The sequence below is a fragment of the Juglans microcarpa x Juglans regia genome, chromosome 7D, assembly GCF_004785595.1.
Source record: "Juglans microcarpa x Juglans regia isolate MS1-56 chromosome 7D, Jm3101_v1.0, whole genome shotgun sequence".
NCBI classification, from domain to species: Eukaryota; Viridiplantae; Streptophyta; class Magnoliopsida; order Fagales; family Juglandaceae; genus Juglans; species Juglans microcarpa x Juglans regia.
Window position 1 is genome coordinate 8,865,432 of NC_054606.1, and position 14,611 is coordinate 8,880,042.

General features: G+C 28.3%; 1 protein-coding gene across 1 annotated transcript; it reads left to right on the plus strand.

The window, feature by feature from the left end:
• Nucleotides 1–10,071: 10,071 nt before the first annotated feature.
• LOC121239943 (17.4 kDa class I heat shock protein-like) lies at nt 10,072–10,811 on the plus strand. The gene has a single exon (XM_041137351.1). It carries the CDS (start codon nt 10,173–10,175, stop codon nt 10,647–10,649), a length of 477 nt encoding a protein of 158 aa, XP_040993285.1. The 5' UTR covers nt 10,072–10,172; the 3' UTR covers nt 10,650–10,811.
• The last annotated feature ends 3,800 nt before the right edge of the window (nt 10,812–14,611 follow it).

A 14,611-nucleotide genomic window follows, 5' to 3' on the forward strand; every position in this document is an offset into this window, starting at 1 on the left:
CTGACCGTGTCAGTGAGGGGAAGGCACGGACTGATTTCGGGCAGCAGTCAGATATTTCTCGGGTTGTTTTATTAGATTCCGCATACAGTACCGTAGACCCACTGGGCCGTAGACGACCAAGCCCTGTTTACACGCCAAGAGTGGATTGATTATTCAAAGAAGCTCCTCTGGATAGATCTCAGCCGTACACTTCATTCTTTTTTTAATTATAAACCGTTTGAATTATTAAGGTTATTGTGTTATCATGGAGAATGGAATATTATTCAAGAGAAATTATTTTGTATAAGTTTAAATAGATAATTTTTGCTGATAAAGAAAAAATAGATAATTTCTAGACAAGTCTTTATAAAAAAAGTAGATCTCATTTTAAAAAATTATTAAAAAAAACTAATTTTTATTAATAAAATCTATTTTTTAAAGATTTACATGAATTTTTCTATTTTGAATTTGCACAAAACTTGCAGATAGTAAAAGAATACACGCTGAGAAAAAAAATACTTAAAAATATATGAAGAATGATATTTACAGTTTCAGATTGTATAAGTCTCGCGCACTCTCTTAAAAATAGTGGGTAAACTTGAGATTCATATAAAAAATTATTTTTTTAATAATAGATCTTATTTTTTTAAAAGGAGTATGGCGAATTTGTACACCGTAAAACGGTATCTAATATTACTTAAAATATATATTGAATTATAATATACAAGAATGTTGAGAAACTCTGTTGAAATTAATTGGCTCGTGCAGCAAAGTAAAATCCATGTAAGAAATTCATATGAACAACAAATGGTAAGAAGTTTCATAATATTTTTCCATTTCCAATTTAAATATTTGTTTTCTTTCGAGTTTGTAAAGTGTGCATCAACTTTTAAAAATCATATAATTTCTTAATTCTTATATTTTTATATTATTTTTACTTTAGCATATAGAAATTGAATACTTAAAAAAACACGATATTCGCATACATATCAATGCTTATAATATCAGTCCAAATTAAGATTAAAAAAAAAACTTGTTCTATCTGCTCAAACTCCACTAAAAGTAACAAAATTTGTTGTATTTGACTACTTGAATTTTCCTTTAAGGCATTTACTCTTTCAAATAAAAAATAAATAAATAATAATTAAAGTGGGCAAGAGGAGGGAGGGCATACCATGTCAGCTTTGTTTCATTGATTGACTCTATATGACTGTTGCTTTTATCAGTGGCCACCATTTCTTATCTGGTATCCTAAACGACATGACATTGCGTAACATCACGAAAAGTATAAACTGCGTCGTTTTCTGTTAGATAAATATGCTTTTGGTTTAATAATAAAAAATTATAGACATATAATTTTTTTAAAAAAATATATAATATAATTATGTTTTAAATTATGAATATTTTTATAAAATAGTTTAAAAAAATAATATCAATTTACAGAAATATCCTTATTTAAAATCTAATTGTATAAAAACAATTACCTAGCATCTCCAATTGCATCTCAGCCTTCAGGCTCGTAATACATGAGAGAGAAAAATAAGAGTTGGAATTATAATATTTAATGAGTTCTTAACTATTTATAACAATAATGAATGTTTAATATTTTTTATTAAATTTATACATTAAAAAAATAAATATTATAAGTCACGCTCAGAAACTAGATCTGTCCATATTTGGCGTGTAAATCCATCAAGTCTCGTCATTAGAGTTTATTTATTTAGTATTATGTGTTGTTTTTTTTTTTTTCACCCTCCAACGTTGGAATTATGAATGAAGTGCATCGAAAGCAAGCCATGTCCATTTCTCCTAAAAATACACGTCTTTTGCAATAACAAAAATCTGATTGGAATAAAAGCAATATCTTCTTACAGTATCAAGCAATATCTGCACACATCCATTGCCTTCCACAAAGCATGACTTTCGGCGATAGCAGGTTGATCAACATATATATATATATATATATAAATGCTTTTATCCCTCCTCAGCTACTAAAGACAGCTTCAACCTGTCTTTGTTTGTGAGGAATTACTTAGAATATGTGGAAACACCTATTTTTTTTTCATAAAAGGTCTTAATAAGAAGAGTGAGGTAATTCTTTATAAAGTCCAGGATGAGTTTGTTCCTAAGCCATGTGAGACTTCAACACGCCCCCTCATGTGTGGGCCAGTACTTCCGGTACCATCATCGTAGATAGGTCGCAAGAACTCATCATCAGTCATAGGTTAACCTTACTCTGATACCATATAGAATCACCTATTTCTCCCCATAAAAGGTCTTAATAAGAGGAGTGAGGTAACTCCTTATAAAGCCAGAATAAATTTATTCCTAAGCCATGTAGGACTTCTTAACAGAACCTAATTAACCTCTAAGTCAAAGTAAAGGTTTCCGTCTATTTGGATCCATCACTTTATACTTAAATGAAATTCTCCATAGTGCATTTGAATGCATGGCAGAAAATGCTACGTAATTCATTAAAAAAATAAAAAAATAAAAATCCAAACATTAAAAAAAATAGAGAAATTTTAGAATTTCACTCTTTTGTGTTTTATTTTGAATTTGTTTTATTTTATATATAACAAACCACGTGGCATGATGGTGCCACGCCAAGAGGGCCATGATCTGAATAGTAAACTTATGATAGCCAAATAGCATAATTATTATATGACGGGATTTGCGGAAAAGGCCGATTTAGATTAATTAGGTCTTTATAATCCATATTTACTATTTTAATCATATCTTAAAATTTGGAAATAGATTTGCTTTTGCACCAAAACCAACTAAGATTTTAAGCTTTTATAAATTTTAGATTTTGATCAAAATGTAAATCTAAATTCTTATATTCAAACGCAAGCTAAGAGTTTATTGAGTTTTCTCCAACTTATTTTAAATAATTTGTACGATATTGTGATATGTATACACATATATTTATTTAAATCATATATGTAAAGTTTATTATATGCTGCTTATTTAATGTTGTTACTTGGCATGAATGTGATTTCAGCTTAACATGAATCTTCTTCAAATGGCCGGGTTAATGACTTGGCACGTTGAGTTAAATAAAGATCGAATAATATAATTAAATGATGAAAAATGCTTGAATTCTATAAAGATCTTAAACCAAACAAAAGTTATAAATTAATGTTATTTGGTGCAATAAATCATGTTGTAAATTATTTTTTCTTTAATATAAAATTTCTGTATAGATCTAACTTCTAACACTTCAATTGTCATCACTACTTTTATAACATTTATGAAAGTAATCCGAATAAATGTGACAATGAACCGTGTAATTGGAAATCTAGACATGCTTACAGGGAACAAGAGTCAGGCGTCGGTGGCTGTAAAATCGTTTATTAGTAAGCGTTTTAAATAATAATAATAATAATAAACTAAAAATCATTTTGGGGAGACAGACCAGACGATGGGACCAGACAATGAAACGGTGTCACATGGTCTGTAAAGTAAAGGAGCATCTAATGAAATAATGAGCCTAATTAAACAATATTAATTTACGAATACTATAAGTTGATTAAATGTCTTATGATTGTGTGTACAAGACTTTTTATGGACCATGGACCCGCTCCTCTTAATTAGGAACATGTTTGATGGAGCGGATTATATTATATTCGTGTTCTTTTATTTGCATCCTCTTTCAATTACAAATTAGTACGTGTTTCTTTTCAAAATACAATTAATTAAAACTAATAACGTAGCATCAAAAGAGAAAAGAATAATAGAAATATGAAATTTAACATCTTTAATCTCAAGTTTTCTCGACTTGTAATTATAAAAAGGTTGTTGTGCAGGCCATGGAAACACGAGATATCAAATGAGTTATTCTACTCAGTAGTCCTATATCATATATTTATTGAGAAAAAAAAATAGGTGTGTGGTGAAAAGTTGCTATTGAAAAATTCTATTCATGAGCCTCATACACTGCACATCACTTTTTTTGTTATTTTTTTATTTTTTTCTCTTATCAAATGTCTGATATATAGATGATGAGTAAAAGATTTCAATTGTTTTAATAAGAATAAAACCAAAAAAAATTTAAAAAAATAAAAGTAAAAGAAATTGTAGTGTGTGAGACTTATGAATAGCAATGCTCCTTTCAATATGAGATATTCGGTTATGCTATTCTGAGTTTTTACACCACACATTGTCTATGTGGCATAATTTAATCTGAAAGATAAATTTTAAAATTTAAATATTTCAAATCAAATTATATTATATAGATTGTGTATGGTGTAAAGACATGAGATATAAACATATTTCTCATGAGATATTATAGATTTGCATTTTTTTAATCTAAGCTTGATTATAATAACATTTTTATTCATTAACAAGCATCTTAAATAAGGGACTTAAAGACACTTGCTTAGGATTTGTTTGAATGTTGAGCTGAGATGAGAAATCGCATTTCATTTCATCTCAATATTGAGATTTCTTATCTCAACTTAACACCTAAATACTCAATATAAACATTTTTTAATTTTTAATTTTTTTTATCTAATCATTATCTAATCATTACAATTTTTTTAAATTTTTAAACAAAATACAAAAAATAATTCAAATTTTTCTCTTTTATTTTCTAAAATCTTATAAAATATTTAAATTTAAATTATTTCACTTCTATAAATTATCGTCTCTTCTGATTATCTAAGATGCGGTCAGCCTGTTATTCCAATCTTATCGTCGGTGCATCGGCTTACACATTGTCCAATCAGATGGCCTCCTTTACAAATATCCTTTCCCTCAATTTTAGGGGAAGCAATCAAAATTCTTATATTATGTTAGATCCAAATCATCTAATAGTGGTCCCTACTCTCTATATCGACTCTACGTGCTGCATTCCATTCTCTCGAGACTTATTTGCATTGGATATCCCATTTGTATCAAAAAAATCCCCGACCATATGATTTATAAAAGAGTAAAAATAATTATATTTAAAAACTTTTACATCACACATGACCATTTACATGGCATAATAAGAAGATAAATTTAAATTTAAACAGTACAAATCAAATTATGTCATACAATATTTAGAAGATTAATAATAAATACACAACATATTTTACAGTACATATTTTAAACTGAATGTATTTTTATAAAATAATGTTATTTTTATAAGGTATGTTACATAAATATCTCTCGTTTTAAAACATAATTATGTAAAGTATTATGAAAAGTTATGTGTGTTTATCATTCTTCATCTGTATAACTCTTTTGTTTTTGTGCTGTTTTACTTACCTCCAAATATATTCATTATTCTCCATCCTTATAATTTTCTTTCTCTTTAAAGAGAAGTGCTATAACTACAAAAGAATTTACAAAAATAAATCTATAAATTGACATGATTTCATATGATATGTTAGATCTATTTTATAATAAAAATAATTTTACAATCTAACTTGTGTATTTACTTTTATAAAATAAATTTTGTGGCTAAAGTATTTCTCCTCTTTAAACGCATAACATAATGATTTATCTCTAAGAAAAAAAAAAAAAAAAAACAGTGCGATAATAGAGTGCAAATTTAGCGTTGACATCATTCATATAGATTTTTTTTTTTTTTTTGTTGGGGGCACAAAAGGGCAGTTTCGGTATTTGGTAAGTTCCATATATGGAATCCTCACTTGCCCAACCAAAAAAACTGGAGATCGAAAATCTAATGATCCCCTCAAAAGCTGACGATTTTTTAGAGGTGAGATTATAAAAGGCTATATGTAGGAGCATGATTCGAAGGTGGAGTCTCTCACATCAAGTAGATGTAAGAAGCCTATTCTCCAACAGTCAAACATATTATCACCAAAATAGTGTGGAATATAATATATATGAATATAATACACAGGAATTTACCTTTTTCTCCAACAATAAATATTTTATACCCACAACAAACGGTTGATAAAGAATGCTTCCTCATTACAAATTCCATTTCTCTTATTTATTTGATCTCTACTCTCTCTTACCTCTGTTTTTTTTCTTTTTCTTTTTAACTTTTAGTAATTTCAATTTTTTTTTTTAAAAAATCCTGATTACCCGTCGGCAAGAATACTTTTTGATATTTTGAATTTTTATAACGGTAAATATCATATATATATATATATATTATGTATGTATACATAGTAAATGGCCTACAAGAAAAATAGGTTTTTGTGATTAATTTATTACAACTAAAAGATTATTCACAACGAATTTTAGTTATAAATAGTTATTTCGTTAGAATTAATTAGTCGTAAATAAACAATTTTCTTGTAGCGCGTGCGCATATTCACACACCGATTTGTACGTTACAAAACTCAGACAATAAATATAATGTTAGATACAATTTAAAATATACAAATCTCGTGCACTTCTTTTTAAAAAAATTTAAAGTTTATTATTAAAAAATTAGTTTTTTTTATATGTGTCATATGTTTAAAACTACAAATAAGTAATATTTACACGTTCTATAACTACAAATATCATTTCTCTAATTGTCATCGACTTGTCAAAAGAAAGAATGCTAATGAAACTTAGATCTAGTGCCAGCACAGATTAGTCTTCAAATATCTATATTGGATGCTTTTTTGCTACTATACAAAATAGTACTTATAATTTATATTGCTCTCTCTCTCTCTCTAGATTAGAGAGTAGAGAATATATTTTAAGTGCTTGTAGAATTAGGAAACCTAATTATGCTTTGCTTCGTAGCCTAAAAAGATTAGATAAATACTTTGCTTATTGCTTCATGAATCAGCTAGCAATTCCAGCTCCTTCCTTTGAAAGAGAAGGTAGAAATTTACAGCTTTTCAAAATAAAACTTACAAAGTTCATTTTCTTTTATCTATTTATTTATTTTTTTGTATTTTTTTTTTTTTCAATTTGTAAAAGGTGGGTTTTTGGGGGATTGCCTATTGGAGTTGGATAAGTTTTCAAGTGTTTGATTTTGGGAGATATTTTTGAAGATGGATAGTTTGTTGAAGCAATAGCTTTTGAGGGGTATGTACGTGTGTGGGAGAAGATAATAATGAGAGGTAGAGACATCATGTCAAGCTTGGCATAATTAGAATTTAGGAGCATTGATGACAAAGATGGCATTAACTTTTTCAGATGGAGATTAGGCCAAAATGTCCTGTGGGACATGAATTTATATGGCGTTACTTTTATAGCAGATGTTGTAACTTTCACATTTATAAATACGTACCAAACGTCACAATATATCACTACAAATTAAAAAGAAAAAAAAAAATTGAAAATAATATAATAGAACTCCCTGAGCGTTACATTTTGATAGTAAGGTGATATCAAATATTTTATGAATAATAATAAAAATACAAAGATCCATCACAAAGTATACACATTCTAACTCGTATTTATTTTAATGACTTGTTCTATTTTTAAGTTGATATGTAAAACACACCATCTAAATCAAACTATGTCATATAAGTATCTTATTTGATGTGTTCTATATACAGACTTGATAATAGAATTTTTATTTTAAAATTAATTTTTTTTTAATTTTAAAATAAAAATTCTATTTATCATCTATTTTTATCAGCATTCTCTTAACAATCTATGGTGTGATATCAAATGACTGACCTACAAGCTGAGCATAATAAATAATCTTTAATTATTTAATACCATATAATTGAATGATTAGAGGATGGTAGTTAGCAATAATAAGGCTTGAAGAATAATTAAAAGAGAGCTGTCGAAGTGTCCAAGTTCACACAAGTTTAGAAAATACGACGAACTGAAAATATAGAGTAGAGGTAGTTTGTTCACTCGTGCCACTGATATTTGCACAGTTTAGATAAAGTAACATTGAAACTAAAATCGATTTAGCTTTTGGATTGGTTGGGAATGAATTATAGGCTTTCGAATGCACTTGTTAATTAATTCCGGCCCAAACAAGTTTGGCAGCTGGGCTGCTTCATAATTTCATGTCGAATTATTCATGATACAAGCTAATAATTTGCCATTATTAGGCCCAAGGAAATTATATAATGCCGACATGGGCCACTACATTTTCATATTTTGGGCTTATCTTTCTTAATTCTTGGCTCTCGTGTTTCTGAAGGTCGCACATTAAAACCCATTACTCGTGCTACTCTTGCAAGCATATGCGGTCCTAGTAAACAAGAAAGGAAAATAATTAATAGTCTTTAGGTACGTAAGTTTTACGTATTTTCTTTTATAAAAATATATCAATATAAAGTCTATATGAAAAAAATTTATTTTTTAATAGTGAGCTCCATATTTTTTTAAATAAGAAATAATATTTACAGTTTTAGAGTATACAAGTCATACGCACTTTATTGGAAAAAAATAGGTAACTCTAAATCCTATATGAAATTTTTTTGTTAATGGTTGTTAGAAATTCTAGATCAGAATGTACAGCGAAAGCGATATTACCTCATAGAAAATATCTCAGATCTAGTGCGGTTGTTCCACGGATTCTCTAGCATCATTGTTCGTTCACGATCTTCACATCGATGGTGGAGTGTGCTACGTGTTAATACTAGAACAATACTCACACATTCCACAGCCTAGATTTCATGACTAGAAAGAACCATTTGAGAGAAAGAGCTTGTTTATCCAAGTTTTTTTTGTCCAAAGAGGGAGAGAAAGTGTAATCCTTGACTGACCATTAAGGGTCAGCCATCAAGCCTCATCAAGCCATTTCATAACCCCAATAGAAGGTGAATGGGTGCCCACTATGGGTGCCCCTTTCTTACAATGGCGAACCACTTAACCCTAATTTTTTTCAAAAGAAATATACGAAACTTGTATATTGTATCTAGCATTATTCTTCTTTTATTAGAATTTGTGTAATAGCCGCTTAAGTGCAAGAATACAATGCGAGAGCAACTGTTGTTTTGTTTTACACCTTCCAATCACAATTTCTCCCTCAATAACTCTACAGTTTATGGAAAAAGTTCGACCCCCACATATGACTATAACTATACAGTTCTTAATGTAAAGCTCAATCCCCGTAGACTCATAAGTTACGATTATTTTTTAAGATCACCTCCAACCACAACTCCAAACATCACGTAGCCATCAATCAACTCTTGTCCATTTTGGGCATCAATCCTGTGGGGGTGATCGGACGACCCTTATTTTCTTCTAAGTTATAATTTTTTAAATTTGTACTTTTCTATTGAAGGTTGTAAAAGACCATTTGCACAAATTTAAAAGAGCTAGTTTAAATAGTGAGATGAGATGAGATGATATTAGATAAGTCAAATAAAATATTATTTTTTAATTCAATAATAATTTCATAATAATCATTCCGTCATTTGGTTAAAATTTTAGCCTTCCCACTCATTTAATAAATTATTCCTCTAAAAATGGAAAAAAAATCGAATTGAAAGAGCTTGTTTTAAAAAATAAACTTTTCAATGGCGAGCCATCCTTTGGATGAATGTTACCTTTGACAAACTGGGGGTGGTCGTGATAGCTTGAAGGGCCCAATTCTAGCCCAAGCCATCTTTTTTTTTTTTTTTTTAAATTGTTTTCTTTATATATAAAAGAAATCAGTTTTTTTATGTTTTAGTGAGTAACCCATTCTATTTTTTTTTAAATCAATTTAAACAACAATAGGGAGCTTTTTAAAAAATAATTAATTGAGAATTGCTACTATATTGTTTCCTATACTGCTCATTTTATTTTATTAACGTGACCCATTACTTGATGTCAAGTTATTTATTTTTAAAAATAAAATGACATAAGAAACACAAAAAAGAAGATTAAATTCTATCTGCTCTTTTTATATCTTTATTTTTATAATCATTCCATCATTTTTTTTTTGTTTAATTTTTTTATATATAAGAAAACATAAAGCGAGCTATATAAATCATTTCTCTATTTCCCAATTCATTTTTCTTCTCTTTGGTAATTACGAAGATATTTTTTTCGGGGTTCATGACAAGGAGTGTGGCAGAAGATTACAGAAATGGATGGCACTTTTGCAATTCTACTCCATCGATGGTGACGCGCGTGATGACTGTTAGGAGAACCTTTGCGAGAATACCAGAACTTTCATTCTTTTTCCTTTTTCATTCATTTATTAACGGAGAATCCAGAACCCTCTTTCAGCATCTATATATACACTGCTCTCGCCCCTCTCGTGTTCATCGCGAAATTGATCATCCCGCATAGATCAAAGCTCTCTCTTTAATTAATTACTCTCAAGGTTTCAAGTCATGTCGCTCATTCCTAGCTTTTTTGGCAGTCGCCGAACTAATGTGTTTGATCCATTTTCTCTAGATATTTGGGATCCCTTTGATGGATTCCTCGCCTCCAGCATTGCCAATGTCCCTGCCTCAGCACGCGAAACTGCCGCATTGGCCAACTTGCGAATCGACTGGAAGGAGACCCCCGAGGCCCATGTTTTCGAAGCCGACCTTCCGGGGCTCAAGAAGGAGGACGTGAAAGTGGAAGTTGAAGAAGACAGAATTCTGCAGATTAGCGGAGAGAGGAGCAAAGAACAAGAGGAGAAGAACGACAAGTGGCACCGCGTTGAGAGGAGCAAGGGGAAGTTCCTACGAAGGTTCAGGCTGCCGGAAAATGCAAAGATGGATCATGTCAAGGCTAGCATGGAGAACGGAGTGCTCACTGTGACTGTTCCTAAAGAAGAAGAGAAGAAACCAGAGGTCAAACCCATTGAGATTTCTGGGTGATTAAGCAAGATGTCCTCCAAACTCGATCGAAGCTTTCGTTTAATGTTTGGTTTGTTGTCGTCAATTAATCCATGTCGAAGAAGTTGAGTTTGGTTTTGTTTCTGTGTTTGTAAAAGCTTGAAAACGTAACTTGTTTGCTTTTATAATAAATAAAAAGGTTTACAAATAGATTTTCTACGTGTTATATTCTAATATTTTCTGCGAATTAAGTAAAGGTATCACCTTCTTGTGAAGGTATAGATTTTTGTGACTTGCTAGAGCCCAAGAGCCCAAGCATTAGCTGATTTGCTTGTCCTCAGGAAGACACTCAAGATATCTATACTCATTACCTATTACAGTTCCCAAAAGCAGGGCAATGATGATCAAATCCCTTTTTGTATGTCTCGCACTCTGCAATTTCTATAATATGTTACCCTATCTCCTGCAGCAGCCTCTAAAATGAAAATGGTATTTGAGACACAATCATATTGTGGAGAAACAAGAAAGCAAGAAGCTAGCTATTGGGAAAAAAAACAAAAAACAAAAAATAAAATGAAGTAACTCAAACAGGGTGTTCTGTAAAATGGAAACTGTTTAATTCGGTGGGGCATTCATGAGTCATGACATAACCCACTTGCTGATGGCTACAGTGTATGCTTTAGGTGATTGGAAGAAGCAAATTATATTATTTTATTTAGATCTTAACACCTCCCTCACGTAGCCTAGATGAGGAGTCGTGCTATATAAAAATTTTACATTTAAAAAATGTAGGAGCGTAAGATTTGTGTTTAAAATTTTTTATAAATGAGTTTAATATGTAAAATATTTAATTAAATAGAATATAGTATAGAATCAGATTTTGAATTTAAGATTTTTACTATAATATTATGTGAAATTATTATTTATTTTAAAATTTTAAACTGATAAAAAAAAGATATATTTTATTATTTAATTTATATATTAACTTTTGCAAGTGAACAGAGGATGTGATTATGCTTGCCAAGTTGTATAATTAATTAGTCTTATACAACTTTTCAAACTCATTATGATTTTTAGATACTTAGCTCTCAAATAGATTGTTTGAAAGAGTATTAACAATGGTTTATTTATCTTATTTTTTAAAATATATTCTCAAACTTTATTTTTTTATTTTATATATTAACTTTTATAATATATTATATATTAATTTATCTATTTTTTTTCATATCATTTCAATAGTCTATTTCTATTCTTTTTAAATTTTTTCTTTCTATTAATAAATTTACAAAATCCATAGATTTTTTTTATATATATTTGAAATATATTTTTATATACAATGTAATATAATTCAATCTTATACACACAAAATAAAAATATATAAGCCAAAAAATAAAAATATGAAAAAATTGGATAAAAAATATTCCCAATATATTTGCCAAAAGAAAATGAAATAAATGTGTTTTAAATAATAAACAATAAAAAGAATTTGCAATCAAAGAAAAAGAAAATGAGTAAAGTAAATCAAATGTAAATAGTAATAAAATGTTTATAGTATCTGCTACATGTAGTAAGATATTATAGCAAATATTATTTTAGATTTTCTTTTACATAATCAGATGGAACTTATTTTTTGAACAATTCTTTAAATAATTTACATTTCTTGTATAACACATAAGCCATCGACAATGCAATATTTTCATTTTCTTGTATATTTCCAATATGTATTTGTATAAATTTTAAACTTACAGTATAAAAGATAGAACATAAAGTAAATCAAACAGTATTTATGGTTGATCAAATAAAATTCTTAAACAATATTAAATGTTTAATATATTTTATAGAATTCACTATAGCCCATCAAATAAGCGTGTAATGTTGTGTCATCGACATTATTTATTTAATAATCAGATTAAGTTGGATTAGTTGGAAAGTGAGATGTTTCAAATTGTTACAATCTATGTTATATCTTATATTTATAGTTCATCCCAATAGCTTTTCTCACCCAATTAACACAATTTTTTTTTTTTTAATCTTATAAGCATATAAAAATTATTCACATTCACAGATTCAACTTCCTAGTGTATATAAAATTAAAACTGTATTTGATAACACTGAACCTAAAATTTCTTATTTCTCATTGGAATTTATAATAGTCAGTGTTTATCATTGGACGTATCAATAGTGTAATTCTTTTTTAAAAATATTTTTTTAAATATATAAATTTAATAGTTATTTTTTAAATTATTAAATAAAAAAATTAAATACATGAATAGTCAAAACGAATGATAAAATCATACAATAAGTTAGCATTTTTCTTTGTACTATATGGCCTAAACCGGGTAAACACCCCACCCCCGGTCCCCGATTAATGGGCCCCATAGAGAAGAGCCCGAGTCGTATGGAGCCCACTGTCTTGGGCTGATCTTCATCTTTCGTCCATTATAAACTATAAAGATCTGTAATTGTGGCCAGTTTTAGAGGTATAGACGAAGTATTCCACGACTCCTATTGACAAAGACTATATATATATATATATATATCTTTTACGATAAAGTTTAGGCGCCATTTGAATATAAAAAATATTTTATCTTATTTTATTTTATCATTATAATTTTTTTAAATTTTTACATAATATAATAAACAATTTAATATTTTTAAATCTTAAAATAATAATAATATTAAAAAATAATATTTTAACAATATTTTATTTAATTTTTATCTTAACTCATTATCTAAGCAGCACTTTAATTAAGATTAGGTATTTTTGTTGGTTTAGTTGAAATTTCGTGGAGATTTCGTGGGATTTAATCTTAGAAAAATGAAATACCATTCATTTGATTTGGTTTTTTTTTTCCTCTTTGAAAAAGAAACTTCTTTAATTAACGTTTGAATTGTGTATAGTTCATTATGTTTTGAGAAAGAGTCATGCCATGTTGCCATCCAGCAATGACTGCTAGGCGTGTTACCTAGCACAAACTTGTTTTTTTTCTTCTTTTTTTTTTTCATATTTTTTAACATATTTAAATATTTTTAAAAAATAAAAAAAAGTATCAATACATTAAAAGTCACTTCCTTAATTTTTAAATAAAAAAATTTAAATATATAAGCAGTTAAAATGAGTAGGCAAAATGAGGAGGCAAACAAATATTTTCCTTTGAGAAATGCTTCAATTATAAAAAAATTTCATAAAAGTATATTTACAAGTGACGTGTATTGATGTGACACTTTATAGTATAAAATTATTTTTATTACAATGTATGTATAACATATTTCATAAAATCACGTCAGTTTGTGAGTTTATTTTTATAAGATTGTAACATTTCTCTTATATTTTGAATTTTCCTTCATATTTTGGTCATAAAACTGTCACAAATTTATAACAGAAGGCAAGTTATGCGTTATTTTATTAATGACAACTTCAGTTAATTCAAGAAACTTAGAATAAAAGCACATTAGCGGGTAATACCGTAATATTATATTTGTAGGATTTTTGTGTAGGCAAAATAATTCTTATATAATTAATTAAAGGATTGAGAACTAGAATTACTAAGTTTATTAAGAGATATTGTAAAAATAAATATTTAAGTTGGCAGGAATCAATATAATATATAAAAATCTAATTTATAAGAGAAATATATATTAAGGCTTGGTTTAAATAGTAAAAGTATTTAATTTCATCTTATTATTATAATTTTTTTTTTATTTTTACATAAAATATAATAAATAATTTAATTTTTTTATATAAAAAATAATAATATTAAAAAATAATATTTTATTTAATTTCTCATTTCAATTTATCTTATTTCCACTTATAAACAGTATCTAAGATCGATGTAGATCAAATATTTTTCATTAATTATCATTTAAGAAGGAAAAGCCGTTGTGCAAAATGGTTAAAATGAAGCATTATCTGAGCTGTCATTTACGGCGAATCACATGCAGCCTGCATCCACGCGGGACCCACATGACATACGCGACGGTGGGGTATATCCAATGCAAAAGAG